The sequence below is a fragment of the Aspergillus pseudonomiae genome (assembly GCF_009193645.1).
Source record: "Aspergillus pseudonomiae strain CBS 119388 unplaced genomic scaffold BDV37scaffold_76, whole genome shotgun sequence".
Lineage (NCBI taxonomy): Eukaryota > Fungi > Ascomycota > Eurotiomycetes > Eurotiales > Aspergillaceae > Aspergillus > Aspergillus pseudonomiae.
The window spans coordinates 43,246-64,032 of NW_022476068.1; the positions used below are offsets into that span (position 1 = coordinate 43,246).

Below are 20,787 nucleotides of genomic sequence, written 5' to 3' on the forward strand. Positions count from 1 at the left end.
GAATCGCCCTCTGATTATCAGAGTCTTCCCCGTCTTCCTCGCCGTTCCCTACATTCTCGCTCCCCAACCCGGGCCAGGACGAGGAGCTACTGCGCTCCAGCGAGCACGGATTCTCATTGTTAGCATCCAGGGGGTTGCGATTCACTTGTAGGGCATTGCTCCCCACTATGCCCTGACTATGGCAAGTGAGTAGAGGGTCTTCATTAAGTAATCCCTGCTCTAGCTGCACTTGTGATCCTGCACACTGCGACCGGCCTGGAGTACGTGCCCGAGAAGTGTCACGTTTCGTGATTCTTGCCCGCACTTTGTCGCCGATCTGGCTGCTCTCGTCTCGAAAGAGAAGGCTCGCGGGGTCTCGATAGCCAGGACATTGCTGTCCCATACGTCGACATTGACCACATCCGGGGACAGCCTTGTCGCACTATTACCCATTATCCGAGCCACTGTTAGTGTCACTTAACGTGAGATGGAAAGAAGGAGCCCCAGATTGAGTCAATATTGCCAGAAATAGAAAGCCGACGTACTCGTCTCTTCTTGGCCCGGCAGTTCTCGCAGCTGGTGGAAGGCCGTCCACAATACACCATGGTTGCCTGAAATCGCGGGGTAAAAACTGGGGCCGGCAACAGGAGACGGAAGAGGAAAGCAGTTCGTCGTGCGGCTGTGATAGATTGTGCTAACCAGTCTTGCAGAAGAATACCACTAGCTTCTAGTAAAGCGGGCCTCTTGGAGTCCTTACTCGTCCTGTCATGCTAGGTGCTGGCACCAAGCCTTTTCCCCAAGACTCACTTGAAAGCTTGGTCGCTTACTTCTGATGACCAATCAACGGGAATCTGCATGCGATTATTGACACACATCCAGTACATTGTCTATGCTTACTATTTCGCGATATGTATCATCAGGATGCCAGATAACAAGGACATCTAATAATCACTGACGCGATCATTCAATCGAGATTACACCGAAAGTAGGTGACAACGTCACAGAAGATGGCGAATGTTCACTGCTCTCAAAGCTTGGTCTTGGACTTGATATGGCCATCATCATTATATTCTACACCAATAATTATCGATCGATACCCTCCCATGACGGTGATATATAACTCCAAACAATATCAAGCAGCAACAGATGCACTCCATCAGTGAGAGGATAGGGCAAAAATGACTAGACCCTATGGGGTAAAGCGCCGTCGAAGTACTACCCGAACAGGTATGCATGATGCTGACCAATTGAAGACCGAAGCCCTATACAGAGCTGACTTTGAAGTCAATGCATGCTAAGCTCCGCCACGTAGGAGCGGATGAGGCTTAATTATCTTTAATGGTCGATACCATGGCTGAAGCTGAGTAGCTGGGCAGTTTAGTTATAAATATGGAGGGCGAGACCGGTTTTCTTGAGATGATATCTACACTCCATCACTCTTTTCACTGTCCACCATGCCTGGCAGTTCATACTATACAACGTCCTATGAACGAGACTATACATACCAGGAGGAAGACTATCCCTCTCCCCAACGCTCGACAAACTGCGGGCCTCTGCCACTCCCGATCGTAATTCCACAGCAACGACCTGGATCCAGGGAACGCGGTTTCATCGCCGCCTATACCCCGTCACTAGAGGCATGCGGCATCGACCGCATGACATTCTTAAAATTCCTAGATGAATGCAATACAGCCGTACAAGGAAATAAGTTCCTAGCCGGTGTGCAAGTGGTCTCGTTCGGCGTTGGATTCACCCCGGAGATGATCGTGATGGGCGTTGCCACTGCTGTGCAGGCCGGTGCCTACATCGCAAACAAAGGCCATGTCAGACACAAGTAAGGGCAATCCAGAACATTCATCAGGCATGCAACTAATTGCAACGTGCAGAACCAATGCTGTCCTCGATCAATATAATCAAGAACTGTTCGGCCCTCGCGGCCTCTTCTGCATGATCATGAGCTACGAGCCGGAAACATACGACACGGCTGAGTCTCGCTCGTCGCAGCCACTATCGAGCCAGCTCAATCGGCTCGGATCCCTGGCCTCGCGCAGCTGGGTACGAGATCCTGTCTCGGGAACGTCGCAAGGCGCTCATAATCTCCCCTCCGCTGTTGCGCCCTTGATGTATATTGATGATCGGCGTCAGCATAAAGAGCTCCTGTCCGATGTAGGTCCGCCGGAGCCCACGGAGAAAATCAAGCGATCGAAGAAGGTCAAAAGGGCGCTCGATACGTTCAATGATTACTTGGACCGGCGGGCCCGTGCGCAATACGTGAGTCTTGCTGTCTTCTTTTTGTGTTCGTTGGCGAAGTTGAAGAAGACAACTATTAACGGTTGTTATTCAGACTGCCGAGAATTCAGGCGATATTCTTAACGTCCCGCTGACCCGCGGCTTCAAAAACCGCTATCTCGATCCTAATCACCCCGCCACGAACGGGGGTCTCATTGGACTGCTCTCCGGTGGTGTGCTGACCCCTGATCCGGAGACACGAAGGCGCAAGGCCCTGCGACGGGTCGAAGAAGAAGAGCAGCGAGTCATGGAGCAGTATTATCAGCAGATGGACAGCATTCGAAGTCAGAACCAGTCTCGATGGGAAATCGACAGACAGATTCGGCAATGCGATGAGCAATTTGCGCCGCGGTTCGTGGAGTTCCGGGAGCGGAGACAAGAAGCACAAGGAAAGCAGAGGAATATCAGGAAGGTAAGCGTGGCTTTTCCAAGTGTATGAATTGGTGCTAATGTGTTTGAATGTAGAATGTTTTATACTTGACTATTGTGAATAAGCCGACGGAGAGAGAATTGGCGGCAGCGGCGGCGAGGCTTAATTCTAGTAGTGGTTATGGGAATGGGATAGTAGGCGTTACGCAGGTATAGAATAGCTTTATTCAATAGATATCATAATCACTTAATGATTCATGGTCTTGGCATTCTATTCGTAAGACATTATAGTGCTGATTAAATATATACAGAGAAGTAGAGGGTCATGGCCACGACAGTCAGAGTTTGGATCATCAGCCCCCATTCCGAGAAGAAGCCTGAGAGGTCCTTTGATATGCTCGCATGGATCTAGTTGGCTGGGAAAGAAAGGATAGTAACTTCTTGAATACCACATTCTTGCCCTCTCTCCAACCTTTCTGATCCATGTGGGGTGTTGCCCTGAGTATCTCTCTTGAATCATCTGTCATGTCTGATTCTGTTGTTGATATGGCCAACTTATCATAGAACATGCCCACCTCGTCCTCTTCGAGATGTGTATCCTCCGAAGTGGTTGCATGAACTAGCAAGGCCCGGCTGGTAAGGTAGGGAAGAAAGATAGATGACTCAAATGACTGGGATATGCGTGTTACTGCTTCGTCAATCAAGCAGGGTGATGGTGGAAACGATGTGTCATTATATTGAAGTAGAGAGTCCCGTTCCTCCGTCGATAAATTAAGCTCCTGTGAAGATCCAGGCATGATATAGACAGATAATATATTTCTCCAGGTCAGAAGCAGCTGTGGTGTTAATGATGGACGAGAGGAGCGACGGGAGCCGTCCAAGCCAAGGGCAGAGCGATATTTTTGTTTGTATCGTTTAAGCTCTTCCAGAAATTCCAGGGGCTCGGAACAATGGTTTTGTGATGCGTAGTCTCTGAAGGACTTTAGACTGTATGGATAAGGTGCTTTGTCATTCAACACATTGTCGAAAGTCGGTACTTCCCTAGGGAAGCACGCGATTGTCAGAGTCATCTTTGCTGGCATCAAGTATATGGGAGTGTATTTGGATGAAGGAGGTGGTTTGCAAGGCTGGTTGAAGTAATAAGTATATGATAGTAGGAGCTTGCGACATGTCCGGTTTTCACTGTGATAGACATCATGATATTGCCTCTCAAGCCCCTTAATATGCACAGACACCCCTGTCGGTCTTCGGTCTCTTCTGGCCCTATATTATAAAGCCTATTTTAGAGCTACGTACTATCAGTCACCGGGCAAGAACAATGATATTACGATTAGTCACAGGCTGAACCACATCTGAGGCTACCGCATTAGGAAACAGGTCTTATAATTCTTATCGAAACTCTTCCACCAGCCAAATAAACCAAGCAATTCAGGTTCGCCCAGATATTACAGACTATCGGGACCATCCGATTGGTTCCAAGTATAGACGAACAGCGATAGAAATACTTTTGCTAGGTTTGGTATATGGAACCTTGGGTCTTGGTGTGTGACTGGAATCGAGGCAGGGCCTCGCCAAGTCCAATGTTCTAGTAAGGAGAAATGATTCGTGGTATATCTTTCTATCTATTTCCCAACTTGAATAATGGAGTGGCGGTTAGCATGCGGGGTCTCCAGGTAGCGAGACGAGATTTGCTGGGGAAGTTTGGGTCGAACCGAACGGATGGATCCTACAGTGGACAACCATGGTTTATCAGTTCGAGAACCAGCCCAGGAATGGATGGCCCAGACCTCCTGGTTACGAAAAAGTAAACTGAAAACTAGCGTCTCCTAGATCAAGTTGATAAGCTTAGGGTTTGTCGATGGTCAGCAGGATAGCAGTAGGTAACCATCTACCAGAACTCAAAATTGCGAGCGAAGGAGGAGAGGCTTTGCTTTGCATTTCTAATAGTCGCTGATGTCAGATTCACCGTTAAGGTTTGGTTTACTACATTGCTCAGTACGGTATCTAAAGGTAGCTTTCTGCAAATCCCGGAACAGCGTCATTTGATTCGACTGGTGTATGGATTGTCTTAGGCGGGAGGATATTGTCACGGATTGCTTTCACTCCAGCCCATTCGAGCCCATGTTCTAGTTCTATTAACATCAAGTTTGTATCTGTGGCTTGTGTGACGGACCTCCTCCATATCTTCAGTAGCAAACGCCCCGACAACTCCACGGTCTCGTCGAATCCGAATCTGGAAGGGCAAATGTATATCAGTGAATGACACTTGCCACCATGGCTGCCTGCTCCAGCTAGGGTGAGGCAGGCTAATACACCCCCTGGCATCAATACTAAACGCTAGAAAATAGAATTGAGTGCCTTGTCACCCTTCACTAAGGCCGGCGGTCGGCTTTAAACTTTTCCGCGCTGATAAATTCTACAACATAAGATGACATCGGTACTATAGTATAGCCAGGAACAGACTTTCCGACTATAAGCGCCACTGTGGGTGGTGTCCATCTAGGCAAGTCGAGAGTGAGCGGCGGCGTAATCCGAAGATTCTCATTCAAATAGACACGCAGGTAAGGAAGACTTCTCGCGTTTTCTCGCAAGGCGCCATAATATCCCCTGGAGTAAGATCTTCATTGACCTCTTGCAGTAAACATCTAGACCATTCCGGGTTCTCGGTAGCCAAAACAAAATGTTATTCAGGGCAACGGCGGTTGTAGTATAGCCCACGTGCATAACTGTGGATCCGGTATTTCTTTCTTCGAGGGCTAAACTATTCAGCTCGCCATATCTGCTTTGCATGAGAGACCGAAACAAGTCGTCACTCTTATCTCCATACAGATAGTGAAAAATACATTTGCTGACACTAGCATGAGCAGTCTTTGGGACATGACAACCGCGGAAATGCACTTGGCTTAGGCTACAATCGTCACTTCCACAGGGACAAGGTCATTTCGAGGTAGTGACAAATAATCTCCACCTGTCATGAGCTATTGCACCATTAGTGACAAAATATACCCAAGCGCAATAGTCAAGGTCCGGCCGAAAGGGTCCACTGCCTTAGGGTTCTCTGACAGTGGCGGATGCAATCCCAGTCACGCGCCTTAATAAACTAAGTCACCATTTCCGCCACTCTAAACTCGCGCCCATCCACATCTTAGAGGCAGACAAACGCACTGGAAACTAATGTTTCTTTTGCATGTATGGTCATGCTTATCAATCACGTTACCTAGATTGAGCTGTTCCCCGGCTTCTATTTGGTGGAGGATATGACCATATGTGTATCGGGTTGCCATAGGTCACCGTATGCAAGAGAGCTGGACCCAATGCGGATGACAGGATGTTTCTGACGCATCTTGCGCATGTGGGTATATGCCATCACGTCATATCTCTATACATCAGCTAAGCGTAATCTCGTTCGTCATCCTCGTATATCTCCCGAGGTCGGTTGGCCTTGCGCAAATTATCGGCAGTATAGTATGCTTGAAGCACGTGTTCTTTTTTTTACTATGTCCTTGATCAAGCCGTCCTTCCTGGCCGACTCATAGATCGTATTGCTGGACAACCTTGACGGAGACCCCTTGCAACAATGGAATGGGCTCCGGAAGGTCTCTCGTAATCTGTCGAATGGAAACCCTGTGTTGATCTTGACTGTATAAGTCTTGGCTAGTCTAGTGACGTTTTGTGTTCAACAGCTGGAAAGCTTTTCGTTAAGACCATAAGATTTAGTTTATTTTCTTCAATCTTTGGATTGGCACACAATTTGGTACTTTTCCTATCAAAACTGTATCCCTAAGGACTAGGAGTAAACAGAAGAGCATTTCCTAACCTACGCAAATCAGATATGCTGAAACGAGCTAAGGGAACCAATAAATGATTTGTGCGTAAGAAGAACGTACATTATTTCTAGGTATTTCTAGGTATCACAATTAAAGAATGATTTCCCTTGCAGCTAGTTATCGACCTGCCTGACTCACATAGTCGGGCGACTACAAAGCGGCGCTCGAATTGAACTATGAGTATATTATTCATTGCCGATATTGGTGCCCACGGCTATAGGGTGTGGAGAACAGGGCTTGCCGCCCGCTCAGTCGTATTAAATTCACGGCTAATGTTCTGTCCGTGCCTTTAAAACGGTAAGGGAAGTACCACGAGAGTGCGGGTGATATAGACGACAATTTTGGAGACCGGAGGAGAGGAGAGCCAGAGCCCTCACTCCCGGTAGTGATAGGGGTATGTATCCCGTCTCAATGGTTTCCCGCGGGGATTGACCCATAAGCTCGATTTCCAGAGCCCGTCTTTTGCCTCATCATGGTCCTGGTCAATGCGACTAGTGGATTCTATCTCCACAGTTGCGTTGACAATCATCCGCCACCTTGAGCCGGAAACTCCGTCCACCCGGCCCCCTACCCGAAAACCCGTTCCCGAGTATCCTACTCATACATCGGTCTGAGGTTCATAACTGTGGATTCCAAAAGGCCCTGATGCAAACTTTGCAGGCCCTAAATCCTTCATGTTTTGGTCAAGTTTGACGAATATGCCCACTTTTTCCATTTCATGTTTCTCAAAACTGGAAACACGGTTTGTTTACAGCTCGGTATCATGGATTGACGGCCAACTTCCAAAGCTGTTGCACCTGGCCATTGTCTTGTCCCTCACAAAGATGTGTGTTAACAATTCACTGGAGTAAATTTGATGTATCTAAACTAGGCAGACGTGTTTACGAAGCCTCAATCATCTGTCATGAAACTATGTATTAGTGTATCAACTATCTTGTACCAAAATTCAGAAAGGTATCAGCTATGCTAGCTAAACTCAGTGAAATTGCTCAATAGAGAATCCCACTGGATGTCATCGACAGGGAGTATGTCGCTCAGATCGCCGTAGATAGTCGGCCAGGCTTGGGGGGTTATAGCAACCTCATTGTCGTGTGCTGCCATCATGGACGTATCCTGTCTTCCGTCCTGGGACGGCACAGTTCCAACAATCGCCCCGATTTGATATGGATAGCAACGTGCTAGTAGTCGCATTTTAGAGCAAAGGCTCCCTACAATATCCGCCTCTTTGTCTGCAGCAGGCATTCCCTCAAATTTCGTCTCCAGCACGTTGGCCAGCTCCGTGACAAGATTGGGATAGTCTGCCGCATCAACAACGGCCTGCACCTGAGCATCCATGGGAGGGTCTGTAGAGCCAGTGATAATCTTGAGAAGGGTGAATATTGCAGTGGGTATGTAGCCCACTGCAGCACATATACGAGCACTTGTGGTTATTGTCATGTGAGCAATCTCCGACGCTGGTAGGTTTGTGCTCGTTTGAATGAGCTCCTTGCTTCGCTGGATTATACCCATCAGCATGTTTGTCCGGACTGCGCTGGCAGGCTCTGCAGTCCACAGTTCCTCTCGAAGAGATAACTCCTCCAGCCGTATTTCCGTATATTTGATTTCAAGGCGTATGGCATTCTCTGCAGCGGACGGTCAATCTTCATCAACCACTTTGGATCCAATACACACCTGTTGACGAAGGGCAGCTCATGAGATCTTTTTCTACATGTGTCCTCATGCTATCAAATTGCCGCTGCAGCGAGCCGCGCGTAGCCTGCACGAGCGCTCTTCCACCACTTGCTTGCATGGAAGCGTAAACTTCATCTAGAGTTGCCGAGAAAGACTGTAGGTGGCTAAAAGGCGCAATCCACCGATCTGACAGATGCTCGGTAGATGTCATACTCTCAATACATTCATCGACTCGACGATCATGCTTCAGGATCACCGGCCGACCGAGTGTGCCAGAGAAACTAATAGAGAGTCAGCCTGAGCGCGTCAACCAGCGCAGACACCCTCACCCAACCGACATCCAATACGTCCCCAGCAGTGCCCGCTGCTCATCCACACTTAGACTAGGTTTTCTGTGAAGTCCCAAATCATACAAAATCGAACCACAAAACTGAATCAATAGCAAAAGTCGCGGGTGATATCGCTCTGCAGGATATGAGTACCACGCACTGTAAACCAGCAGACCACGGAGCAACTCGAGGTTCCTCTCAGACCGTACCACAATCCTCGACGTAACGTGCTTCATGATCTCCTCGGCGACCGTTTTGCGCAGAGGGTGGGCACTGCCCATGGCCGCGGCCACGACGCACAAAAAGAGAAAAGGCTCTCGGTCCCTGAGGCGAGCGGCCGCCTCATCGTGTGCAATCAATACACAGGGAAACTTGGGCACTAATTCAAGCTTGAAGGTCGAAACCAAGCGTTCGGCCTCGGCTTCACTCAGCAGCCCTCGATCTACAATAGACGGCTGGCCCTCCAGAGCAGAGCTGGTCGGCGGATCGAGGCCGTGGGACGGGTCTTGAGCAGCATCTATCAGCGCGGCAATGTCGCTCGAATCCTGCTCGGAATCACGAGATGAGCCCAAGTTGTTGATGTGCGGATTGGAAGTATCCGGCGATGTCTGCCCGCTCTGTCGGGTCAAGGCAGCCAGCTGCGACATCAGTTGATCGACCTTCTTCTCTAGCACATCCATACGGCTGCATCAATAGTTAATAGGACAAATACCATTTGTGTTGGAAAGGATTACCTTGGTGCAGCCTTGTGCTTCCGCTTCGTCTGCGGAAGGTCAAGGTATGTGCATGACTTGCCCAAACGAGCGCACCGTTGGCACAGGTTGATACCCTGCGGCGTGCATTTCGCCTTGGCAGCCGTACACGCCACACATGCCCTCCTCTTGACTGCAGGGATTGTGGCGTTCATGATGTCGCGTAAGGAGGTGGGGAGAAAACGGAGCGGGCGACGGATCGTGACTGACGGCCGATGAACCGTTGGACCGGGAAAATCGGATCATCCGGTCGGGAACGGTTTGTAAATCCGCCGAATGTATATAAATATAGGAAGTATATTGTAGGAATATCACAACGGCATTAGTACTAGATCAATTCATTTATCACTGGAATAAATAATTACCTTGAATACAAATCAAGAATGTCTTCATATGCCATCACCGGAGCCTCCAAGGGCATTGGCCGCGAGTTCGTGCGTCAACTCGCTGCCGATACGACCAACACGGTCCTGGCTATTGTGCGAGACCCAAAATCGCCCGATATATCTGAGCTCGCCTCCAAGCACCTTAACGTGCACGTTATCAAAGGTGATGTGACGGACCCAAAGTCCATTCTCGAGGCTGCCTCGGCTGCAGCCGCCATCACCGGCGGTAAGCTAGACGTGCTTATCCACAACTCCAACGCCGTTGATGGGGCCACCATGTCCTTCAACCCGACCCAGATGCCCTTTGATGCTCAAGCCATTCGGACAATTTTCGATCCAGCACTCAGTACGGGCATCTACGGTGGTCTATGGACGACAAACGCCTTCCTTCCTCTGATTGAGAAGGGTGTCCAGAAGAAGATTGTGCACATCTCTAGCGGCATGGCGGATTTGGATCTTATCAATAAGACTGGTATCAGCTATGCTGTCGCGTATTCTATCGCAAAAGCCGGCATGAATGTCCAAGTCGCTAAGTACGCAGCAGAACTTGCGCCTAGAGGTATCAAGGTGTTGGCTTTGAGCCCTGGGTGGGTTGATACATCGGAGGGTATGTTTTCTTTTGCCTTGCTGCAGCAATGGTGGACACTAATATCATCACAGGAGAGAAACCCCCTCAGGTGATACAAGCGGATAGATTCATGCTAAAGCAGTTTCAGGCAGTCGAGCCTGAACTCAAGGGGCAGATTCAGCCTGAGGAGAGTGTTCGAAAGAGCCTCCAGGTGATTGAACGTCTGGATGCTGAAAGTAGCGGATTGTTCCTGAGCCACAATGGAGATAGGGAAAGGTGGTTTTGAGTGCACTGGATACTGATGGGTTGCATCGGGGGTTGTATTCAACTTAAATAGACGTAAAATGACTGAATATCTCATAAGAATAAGATCATAGCCAGAGTTCTCCAATAGTAGTAGAACAATCTTCTAAATATTGAAGAGTTTTTTTGACACCTTATGTGTCGTTCCTATCCCCTCTAAAACAACTCGACCATATCAACTATAGCTTATATGTCTCTTCTCAGTACTACCATTTATTATTTAGTCTCTTGTACATAGAGGAAGAGTGTCCAATTCCAACACCCAAAGTCTTTTTAGTGATGAAAAATTCCACAGCACATCCACAGATCGATCATCATATTGGGTTAACTTATGCGGTTAAATTCCGCACAGGAATACCAAATATCTCACGAGTGATGAACATGGACGATTATTATAACAAATCTCGCTAATCTTCTCACTTGAAAAGCCTCGGAGTCACCGAGTATCGTACTCCGCGAAGCCTTCATCTTTGTGCTCGAGACACTGCCCCATGCGATCGCTTTCCCGAGGTATACACCCTTGGGTTCCCGACAGGTTTGCCCCGTTGCTGAAAAGATAGGGCATGCCCACGGTCGCGAGGATGCGCGTTACCTTTGTGCAAGAAGTAGGGCATTTGGTGTGACGGCTTGTAGTAACATGTATTTTGCACATCTGCAAGTTGAGTATATCAGAATTTGTAGTAGAACCAGTTGGTGCATTGTTGGGAACTTACTGTTGGGGCCATGAAGATAGGAACAACTCATAGTATCTTGCTGACCTACATTGTAAGTCCGCAGATTGATATATTTCTGCCTTGATGAATAGGTCACGTATCGGACCCACGTGTCGCTCGGTGGTGACTGTGGTATAGATAATATGCCTTCTTGACAAATCCCAGGGATATCCGTGACTTGCAGCTACATTGTAAAGTGGGTAATTCGTATCACGCTTGCCACTATAAACTAGTGAATGCATTGATGACAATGATAGCTACGAGAAACAGCTTCATATGCCGACACACTGGTTAATCAAGGTGTTAAAGTCGCTACACAGCTGGAAACTCCCTTACAACTGCAGAACCTCATTGACACGCACTACCTGCCCCGTACGCATTGACTCATTGGCCGCAATACCCGTCGCAATCGACCATGCCCCGTCTAAATGTGACGCAGCTCTGTTCAGCGGATCGGGGGACCGGGTGCCAAAGAGATCTTGTAGCAACTGGGGATCACCACCACCATGACCCCCTTGGCCCGTTGGAACCTCGATCTCCACAGGCTTGCCCAGCATTGGCCGCAGGAGAATGGTGCGACTCTCCAGTGCGCCCTCCATAGCCTGCTCTCCTCCCGAGTTCACATACGACTGCTCCACCACCTCAACCTCCAGCCTTCCCTTGCTCCCATTGAAGTTCACCCGGAACCCCTCCCAGGGCGCATATGCAGTGAGACTGTATGTCAACACGGCCCCGGACTGATACCTCACCATCACCCCCATGGTATCCTCAATATTGATGCCATCACCAAACACACTCTGGTCGCGATAGTACCCATCCTCCCATTCAGCATCCGCGTAAAGCGCCTTCAGCTGCTCATTGCCCTCCAAGTCCAGCGCAAAGGGATCCTCCTTAGCCACATCACTGCCCCGGGCCCGAGAGTAAAACCGCGTTTCCCCCCGCCGCTCCGCATTTTCCTTCCCATAGAATCGTAGATCGCCCATAGCAACCACCGTCTCCGGCTTCGTCTGCAACCAGAAGTTCACCAGATCAAAGTGATGCGTAGACTTATGCACCAGCAACCCGCCACTGTTGCGCTTATCGCGATGCCAACGGCGGAAATAGTCCGCCCCGTGCGAGGTATTCAACATCCACTCGAAATGCACGGAGTTGACATCTCCGATCACCCCTGCGTTCAACAGCTCCGCGATCTTGGTGTTATGCGGTGCATACCGGTAGTTGAAGGTCACTCGCACCTGTCTCTGGGTGCGGTCGACGGCGTCGATGATCTGTCGGCACCGCGGCGCATCGATCGTCATCGGTTTCTCGGTGACCACGTTGCATCCACGCTCTAGTGCGCGGACGATGTATTGATGGTGTGTGCGGTCGATGGTTGTCACGATGATTTCGTCCGGGCGAGTCTCGTCGATCATGCGGTCGAAGTCCGCGGCCAGATAGGTAGGAACGGCACTGTGGCCTAGTGCCTCAATGCGACTGTTTGCGTAAGCCAGGCGAGTGTTGTTGGTGTCGCAGAAAGCGACCAGTTGGGAGGTGCTGCCGAAGTCGCGCACGATGGCTGTATAAAAGAACATGGCGCGGCCGCCCGTTCCAATCAAGGCGTATCGTTTCATCTTGGGCTCTGTTCCGTTCAGATTGGTCATTATATCGGCTAGGTTACAACTTGGACGAACAAAAGGTGTCAACCGGTTGGACCTTGGAGTCAAGGGGGATATAGCTGCTTCTTAAGTCCTCGGGCTGCAATGCCCCGAGGTGATAGATCTGCACTCCCCGCACAGACTTCGTTCAGGCTAAATGAACAATTTTTCCATGAATCGGGCTCAGCATATGATGCGGGGAAATCTGGGGTGTGTAGTCTGGGGAAGAGCTCCACTGGGCTTTCGATTCCAATGGAGGCCAGGTATTGTTGTCATTACGTTCATGGCCATCAATAGCTATTCTGTGCTCGTGTCGGGATATTAGAATCCGAAGCCAGAATAAATACACTCTTTCCCAGGATAATGTCATTCCCCACAGCTACATTTACTAGTAGGCAACATGGCAGGTCCAGCAGAAACACCACACGACGATATCACCGCGGTCGAAGACCCGCAAGCACCCCGGAACCAGGGCAAGGAAAAGGCAGCGCGGTTCCTTGCTGAGGTCGACGAGGGCGAACGGACCTTTACACCAGAAGAAGAGAAGGGTGTTCTGAAACGAATCGATCGCCGTTTACTACCTCTGCTTTTAGGAGCGTACTTCTTCCAACAGCTCGACAAATCCACGCTCTCCTATGTCTCCATTTTCGGACTAGTCGAGGATGCAAACCTCCATGGACAGCAATACTCATGGCTGGGATCGATTCTTTACCTGGCCCAGCTGGTCATGCAGCCTATCGCAGCGCTGCTGCTTGTCAAGCTTCCGACAGGAAAACTGATCGGATCGGCGATATTCTTGTGGGGCAGTTCTTTGGCCATTATGGCGGCTTGTACGGACTTTCCTAGCTTGCTTGGACTGAGGTTTACCTTGGGGGCGTTCGAAGCGATGATAGGTATGTTGCTACCCTGCAAATAGTAGTAACTTGTTGTCTGGGACAAGATCCTAACAAGACACAACAGCGCCTTCATGCGTGGCCGTAACGCAGATGTGGTGGAGACGAGGCGAGCAGACTCTGCGGACAGCCTATTGGAATGGGATGAACGGCGTGACATTCGTCGTACGTTTTCTGTCCCCAATCTACAGATGCAATGAAATGGCACTGACAAAGCATTTGGCAGGTCGGAAGTCTGTTCACATACGGATTGGGTCATATCCACAGCGACACGCTCTATTCCTATCAGGTAAAGCCCGATCCTACATACCTAGTTTGAACTATGTCAGCTAAGCTGTGCCAGATTATCTTCATGTTCTGCGGGCTTCTCACAGTCGCCTTCTCACTCCTTGTCCTCATCTTCATGCCCGACTCACCCATGGAAGCCAAGTGCCTCAATCACCGTGAGAAGGTCATCGCGGTGGAGCGACTTCGCGCAAACCAGATGGGTGTCGTCTCCCGCGAGTGGCGTTGGGACCATGTCTGGGAGACGCTGTATGATATGAAAACCTGGTGTTGGTTTTTCCTGATCGTCACCATCTCGTACGTGACTGTGCTTAGTGGAATCATGTCCAGCCATTAACCACGGAATTCCAACGCTAACGCCATCCAGAATCCCAAGCGGTGGTATCAGCACATTCGGGAACCTGATCATCAAATCCTTCGGATACGGCTCGTTCGAGACCATTCTCTTCAACATCCCCTTTGGGGTAATCCAGGTCATCGCCATCGTAGGCGGCGGCTGGCTGGCCACCCGGTTTCAGCGCAAGGGACTCGTCATTGTCGGATTTGCGATTGTGTCTGCTATCGGGACACTATTGATGATTGTTGTACCCCGGGAGCAGAAGGGGGTGCTTCTTTTCGGGTATTACTTGGTACGCGGGCTTCTTTCTTCAATCCCATCCCATACTTAACTATCTCATCGACATGACTAATATCAGAATAGGTATCCTTCCTAGCAGGCATTACTCCCCTGGTATACGCATGGGAAGCACAAAATACCGCTGGAGACACCAAACGAAAGTGCACGTCGGCGGTTGTGCTGATCGGGATGTGCGCCGGCAATGTATGCTCTCGTCTTAACCTACCTCTCGTCTGAAATCTTCATGCTGATCATAAACAGGTGATCGGCCCCCAGCTTTACTCAACATCTCAGGCTCCTTTATACCGTCCGGGATTGATCTCGAACCTTATCTTGTTCGTGATTGTGGGCGTGTTTGCGATGTAAGTCCTTAGGTTTCGTGATTATATGCTGGATGCAGAAGCTTACTCTCCCCAGCCTAACCAATCTGTACCTCATCTACCTCAACCGGAAGCATGCGCAGCGGAGACTGGATCTTGGTAAATCGGCTCAGATAGTGGATGAGTCCATGTTCAGCAAGCAGAAGGTGGGTAAGGCGGTCGAACTTGAGGATGCGAATGCCGCTCCTCAGCAGAATCAAACTGAGGATAAGGGGTTTTCGGACACGACGGATCTCAAGAACGAGGATTTTATATTTGTTTATTAGTTAGTTAAAGCAGTGTTTTATGGATTGGGCTAGCTGTTGCTGCTAGTAATCAATGTTTTTTGGTACTTTTTCTATGAACGAGAAGTGAAAATACAGTCCGATTATGGAAACCTTACACAGATGATACCAAGCTACGATAATACTTCAAAGCTCATCAGAGAATACCAAACTGTGGTTTGAGCTCATCCAATTTCACTGTAGCGGAGAGTCAAGGAATAACCATGGACTTCGAATTCGCTCGTAGGAGAAAATCGAATAACTGTACCAAGATGGCCAGAATTAAGTACCCCCAAGACAAGTGTGACCAAATGTAACATATTGAGAGACAAACTTTTCGTTCCGCATTGGAGATAAGCCAGATTGTCCAAGTGACAAATTCGTTGAGTGCACAAAAGAGACCCATGTCTCCGGAGAAGCATCAAATGCCTGTGAGCAAACGAGCAAAAGGGTTTAAAAAGGCCAATCCTCCTTAAGCTCTTCCCCGTTCACAATAGGTGCCTGCGCCGGGACCATCATACCGTAGAGCCGTGCCCACTGGTCGGTTGTGTTGCTCCAACCATGCATCGTTGCTCGCTGGACAACCATATCGCCCTCATTCAATGTCACTTTCGAGCCATCCTCCAGGCCCAGAACAACACTTCCCTTGCCCACTATCACGTAGTCGAGCGTGATAGACCGATGGAAGACTCCCTCTGTTTTGGGGGGGATATCATAAGCGGTGATTCCAGAGCCCTTGGGCGGCCAGCTTGGAGCTGATGGAGCTGCATCTTCTGGTCCACTGACATTTGCGGGGTGCTCGCTCGTTGACCACAGTATCGTCAAGTTGGTGCCATCTCCCACAGACTGGGGCGCAAGGTGGGAGTCGAAGGCCACTGTTGCTTGACCGTTAGTGTTGTGGCCGGTTACAACTCGGCGGGGAGGTGGCAGGGACGGTGCCGTCGGCTCAGGCATGTTTATCATGTTTATATAGTAATACAGAAATAGTGATGAATGATGGCACTTGGTTCTATGACAGCAAGAGTTGTGGTTGACTTCTTAACTAAGACGAGGCGACTCTTAACTCCGATGTAAAGTCCGATCACTGCATTTTGCTGACCACTTTAAATGCTAATTATGCTATAGACCCACAGTCTCAAATTTTCCATATACAGGCTTTCGGAAATATGTCTCTCGAGTGGAGTATGGGTATATATCTATCTCGGTCGTGTCCGTAAAAACGCTGGACAGGACTTCAAGCAACGGAATTAAGATTTGCGCGGAGTTACCGGAAGTAACTACTGAGGGTATATAATGGAATTGCCCACTTGTGATCACTGTTGCTGTTAGAGGCATCCGATCAATCTATACAAGTACAGGAAAACCGCATTGTCATTATCAACAGTGCAATGGCATCCACCAATATCAGTATCGTCTTTGGGGCTATGACCGTCGGCCAAGCAGGTACGTTATCACCACTGTGCATCAACGAATGACTGGATATTGACGGTTTATCAGGGCTCGATGGCTGCCGACAAACCACGCCTGAGGAAGTTAGAGACGTGCTAGATGTCTTCCAACGACATGGCCACAGTGACATCGACACTTCCCGCGCCTACGGCAACGGCACCTCCGAGTCTCTCCTGGGAGAAAGCGGTTGGCAGGAGAGGAACTTACGGATCCACACGAAAATATATCCAACAGCAAACTGGGGGGCTGGACCTAACACTTACACTCTCGGAGCAGACGATCTGCGACGAGCACTCAACCGAAGTCTTGAAGCGCTGAACACAGACAGCGTGGATCTCTGGTATCTTCACGCGCCGGACCGCAACACACCACTCGAAGTCACTATGCAAGAAGTTGACAGGTTACACCGTGAAGGCAAATTCAAACGTCTTGGGATCAGTAATTTCATGTCCTGGGAAGTCGCCCAGATGTGTGAAATTTGCGACCGTCATGGTTGGATTCGTCCGTCCGTCTACCAAGGCATCTACAACCCACTTCACCGAGCGATTGAGGCTGAGTTGCTGCCCTGTCTTCGGCATTACAATATTGCCTTATATGCCTTTCAACCATTGGCAGGCGGTCTACTGACCGGTCGTTACCATATTGGAACCACCTCTTTCGACTCTGGGACACGGTACGATCCCAACAATAAACAGAGCTCTACGATGAGTTCCCGCTACTGGAACAAGACTACCTTCGCAGCACTGGAGATTATCCGAGCAGCTGCTCAAAAGCACAATCTCACCATTGCTGAGTGCGCTTACCGCTGGCTGGTACACCACTCTGTCTTGGATAAACAGCACGACGATGCCTTGATTATCGGGGCGAGCAGTGTCAAGCAGTTAGAAGGCAACTTGATTGATTCGGAGAAAGGGCCTCTTCCTGAGGATGTAGTGCAAGCTATGGAGCAGGCTTGGCAGCTCATACAGGAGCCAATCCGGAAATACTGGCATTAGAATGGTTCATCTTCCTCTGGCAATCCAAGGATAATAAGCGGAAGTTCTTCTAGAATGTGTGCACATATGCTATACTTTTATCTTAATAATAGAAATACTGGTTATTATACGTGAAACATCCCCGGCGCCCGCATTCTTCCACTGTAAGACTAAGTAGATGAGAACCACATTAGAGATGCTCAGAACTATCCAGGATGAACAGACAAGTTAGCAGATCATTACCTCATACATTGTGTCTTCCGTCGAGCAAACTGATATCGTATGCGTAACAGGCGACAACGGGAATTAATTCTTTCCACTATGTCCCAAGCCCTACCATCGCATGACACAGGAGATAAAACGAATACGCGGCCACCTGGCAGCAGGTACTATGTTATAGGATTCCAAAGCATGTGAAGAGATACGGTATGACATTCTCTTGCAAGCATTTCAGTCTACCGCCAAATGTGGAAGCAATATCGTGTTAGCGTCTGCACGTCGGTCTGCATGCCTTAAAAGGTGGCGAGCCATATTAAAATTAATATAGCAGTACTCTGACAATAGAACACTGTTGCATACATCAGAAATGAAGCGACGGCAATCCTGCAGATCATCGGAGTGTTTCTGTTTGCCAGGTATTCAGCTGCGTAAACGCTGCCTCTTTTAGTATAGAATACGGACGGCCGCCATGATGGGAAAAGAATACGGATACGATAGGTATCAGTTTGCCACATCCAGCAACGATCGACCACTCAGAACCCGGGGTAGCCGAATTCATCTGCTGTCTGCTATACACGTATACTGGGACCTAGAAGTATGTTTAGACCCTAGAGAAGAGCTTTCCTCTGTGGATCAGAACCCTGCTGACCGGAAGAAGCGGTGGCCGATCGTTTCCACATCCCAGATTATAAAATATGGCCAACTTCCTGCTGTTGGTGTTCAACATCCATCACATCGTCCAAAATGCATGTTGTTGCAAGTACCACAGCTTTTCTGGGCGTCATTTCTAGTGTTGCCGGGGTACACCATCGCAACAGAGACACCAACCAGCAAATCTTAAAGCCGCCCGTACCAGAGCCTATTGTTGTCACCGAGCTTTCCTTGCCTCCTGTCGCCGACCGTAAAGAGGGTTCTTGTACTCCGGAAGTCAGCCCTCACCGGACCGGATGTCTGCTCAAATCCTCCCAGATCCAAAGTGGAAATTTTCTTCCTGATAACAACCATGTGCTTGTCAGCTTAAACTTCTCAGGGGCTCCAGCAGCGCCCGATCCGGCTAGCGTTTACAATGGCACCCATTTGACTCTGGTAAAGGCGGATGGGACCAAGTTTCCTAGCGGTGACCCATGGAAGTGTATTACCTGCGGCGTGCCGGAAGAAAACAAGGTCGGCAGCACAGAGCTCTCTCCCTATCCTCAGGCGTTTTTGGATGGCAAGCGGGCCCTAATCGGGACTAATATCGTTGATTGTGGTTCGGAGCTGCTCGCAAGTTCTGAGTGTACACCGGATAAAGTGCATATCTACCCGATCCGTTGGAATGTCAAGGCAGATGGCTCGGGACCCGGGGGAGATATACGAGAATTGCGTCTACATCCGGATAATGTGCACTTAGGATTCAACTCCTTCACCTTCTCCAATGGCCAACTTGGACAGTTTGGCTACTTTAGTCGACTGCAGTTTAACCCGTCGCCGAAGACTGGCGAACCTCGCTCGGCGCGATACGATCTGGTTAACGTTACCAGACTCTATAACCCGAACAACCCCCTGCCGATCAGCGCAAAAGGTAACCAGCTCGTGTTTAACCGGTCAGCTATTGCGGTCGGCGAGCTTCGAGGATTCACCGGACGCGGTAAAGAGGTCACATATATCGGCAACCCCGTCGAGTCATGCAACATCGACGTATTTGCTGCCGATCTCACAACCGGAAAGGTCCGTCGCATCACGGATCACCCCGAGTATGTCGATCCGATGGATGTCTCTCCCGACGATAAGTGGCAAGTGATCCTCGATACTCGAGGGACGGGCCGGCAGATGTTCATGGCCGGCATGCGCAGCATTCCACCGATTATCGACCTGATCGCTACTACGGTCGCCTCCTCCACTCGCAACAATGGCCCTCGGCGATTCTTCCGGCCTTGGCTCCTGGACCACGATGGGGACCGAGGAGACTACTACGGCCAGCAAATCAATGGCGACGGAGACGGCAGCCCAGGCAGCATCAACGACCCCAACTGGAACGCTGGGGCAGACCCCAAGTGGTCTCATGACGGCACACGCATAGCTTACTTCGAGAACCTGGTTGTTGCACCTTCTTGTGGCGGACAGAATCCTCTGCCATGCCCTAACTCTACTGAACCCGGTGGTCGTGTCACCCGTCTGATGTTGGCTCACCTTACCAGCCGTGAGCCACTGGATCTTGAACCAGTTGCTCCTGTCTCCGATGAAGTTCCCTGGGGTGTGCCATATGAGCCCGAAAGTGCTCTGCCAGACCGTCCGTTTCCAGCTGAAGGAAATTACACCTTGAAGGGAGAGGTGTCCGGCTCGGCTTTTGTGTCAATCATTCATGACAAGGCCATTCCAGCAGCGATCAAAACCATCGCAGTCGACTATCGCAACTATTCCGATGACGGATTACATTTTATCGACGGCTCTGAGAGGTTCACCAGTACTGTCGAATCCATGACGATAAACAAGGTGGACTGGTTTTCCGACCTTACGTCTACCGGACAAGTTACCGGAAGCAAGAAGACTAGTCCGGGTGGGTTCCATCTGGAAATCGATGCCATGACTAACATATTCAATGCGAACGGAACCTTGACTACCACTCTCGATGGAAAGGCCTGGAAGCAGCCGGCGAACGGAACTTGATCGGTTATCACGCCGAATTAAGACACGGTGGTTTCGTCTGGTGGCTATGGAAAATCGTCTTGTCCCAGGTCGGGGGAGCCCTTGTATATAACTAGTTGAGGCAGTTTTGCCTGTACATATTCTGTATGAAGGACATGGGCACAGTATTGCAAGAAATCACATTTTTTACATGATGCACTTATGACATTCCATCCCAAATGTTTTATACCAAAACTGAGGCACAAAGATGTATCTATGCAATT

At 49.6% G+C, this 20,787-nt stretch overlaps 8 protein-coding genes across 8 annotated transcripts; 5 read left to right on the forward strand and 3 right to left on the reverse strand.

Moving 5' to 3' along the window:
* Positions 1 to 1,320: 1,320 nt before the first annotated feature.
* BDV37DRAFT_296776 (uncharacterized protein) lies at positions 1,321 to 2,853 on the forward strand (the record flags this gene model as incomplete). Its single annotated transcript, XM_032090184.1, has 4 exons — positions 1,321 to 1,813; positions 1,866 to 2,250; positions 2,324 to 2,680; positions 2,734 to 2,853. The coding sequence occupies exons 1-4, from the start codon at positions 1,434 to 1,436 to the stop codon at positions 2,851 to 2,853; spliced, it is 1,242 nt and encodes a 413-aa protein (XP_031937900.1). The 5' UTR covers positions 1,321 to 1,433.
* A 4,577-nt stretch (positions 2,854 to 7,430) lies between these two features.
* Positions 7,431 to 9,371, reverse strand: BDV37DRAFT_296778 (uncharacterized protein; the record flags this gene model as incomplete). The annotated part of the gene is made up of 4 exons (XM_032090185.1): positions 7,431 to 8,086; positions 8,136 to 8,416; positions 8,465 to 9,148; positions 9,199 to 9,371. 4 exons carry the CDS (start codon positions 9,369 to 9,371, stop codon positions 7,431 to 7,433), a joined length of 1,794 nt encoding a protein of 597 aa, XP_031937901.1.
* A 228-nt stretch (positions 9,372 to 9,599) lies between these two features.
* BDV37DRAFT_296779 (SDR family oxidoreductase) lies at positions 9,600 to 10,456 on the forward strand (the record flags this gene model as incomplete). The annotated part of the gene is made up of 2 exons (XM_032090186.1): positions 9,600 to 10,209; positions 10,263 to 10,456. The coding sequence occupies 2 exons, from the start codon at positions 9,600 to 9,602 to the stop codon at positions 10,454 to 10,456; spliced, it is 804 nt and encodes a 267-aa protein (XP_031937902.1).
* Positions 10,457 to 11,518: 1,062 nt separating this feature from the next.
* On the reverse strand, positions 11,519 to 12,796 carry BDV37DRAFT_274310 (Gfo/Idh/MocA family oxidoreductase; the record flags this gene model as incomplete). Its single annotated transcript, XM_032085212.1, has 1 exon — positions 11,519 to 12,796. The coding sequence occupies one exon, from the start codon at positions 12,794 to 12,796 to the stop codon at positions 11,519 to 11,521; it is 1,278 nt and encodes a 425-aa protein (XP_031937903.1).
* Positions 12,797 to 13,220: 424 nt separating this feature from the next.
* BDV37DRAFT_286459 (putative MFS transporter) lies at positions 13,221 to 15,260 on the forward strand (the record flags this gene model as incomplete). Its single annotated transcript, XM_032087924.1, has 8 exons — positions 13,221 to 13,713; positions 13,781 to 13,878; positions 13,940 to 14,002; positions 14,057 to 14,295; positions 14,366 to 14,627; positions 14,699 to 14,818; positions 14,876 to 14,976; positions 15,032 to 15,260. The coding sequence occupies 8 exons, from the start codon at positions 13,221 to 13,223 to the stop codon at positions 15,258 to 15,260; spliced, it is 1,605 nt and encodes a 534-aa protein (XP_031937904.1).
* Positions 15,261 to 15,710: 450 nt separating this feature from the next.
* BDV37DRAFT_296780 (cupin domain-containing protein) lies at positions 15,711 to 16,211 on the reverse strand (the record flags this gene model as incomplete). Its single annotated transcript, XM_032090187.1, has 1 exon — positions 15,711 to 16,211. The coding sequence occupies one exon, from the start codon at positions 16,209 to 16,211 to the stop codon at positions 15,711 to 15,713; it is 501 nt and encodes a 166-aa protein (XP_031937905.1).
* A 434-nt stretch (positions 16,212 to 16,645) lies between these two features.
* On the forward strand, positions 16,646 to 17,831 carry BDV37DRAFT_296782 (aldo/keto reductase family protein; the record flags this gene model as incomplete). The annotated part of the gene is made up of 2 exons (XM_032090188.1): positions 16,646 to 16,700; positions 16,806 to 17,831. 2 exons carry the CDS (start codon positions 16,646 to 16,648, stop codon positions 17,699 to 17,701), a joined length of 951 nt encoding a protein of 316 aa, XP_031937906.1. The 3' UTR covers positions 17,702 to 17,831.
* Positions 17,832 to 18,275: 444 nt separating this feature from the next.
* Positions 18,276 to 20,783, forward strand: BDV37DRAFT_257241 (uncharacterized protein). The gene has a single exon (XM_032082921.1). The coding sequence runs from the start codon at positions 18,644 to 18,646 to the stop codon at positions 20,543 to 20,545; it is 1,902 nt and encodes a 633-aa protein (XP_031937907.1). The 5' UTR covers positions 18,276 to 18,643; the 3' UTR covers positions 20,546 to 20,783.
* Positions 20,784 to 20,787: the final 4 nt, after the last annotated feature.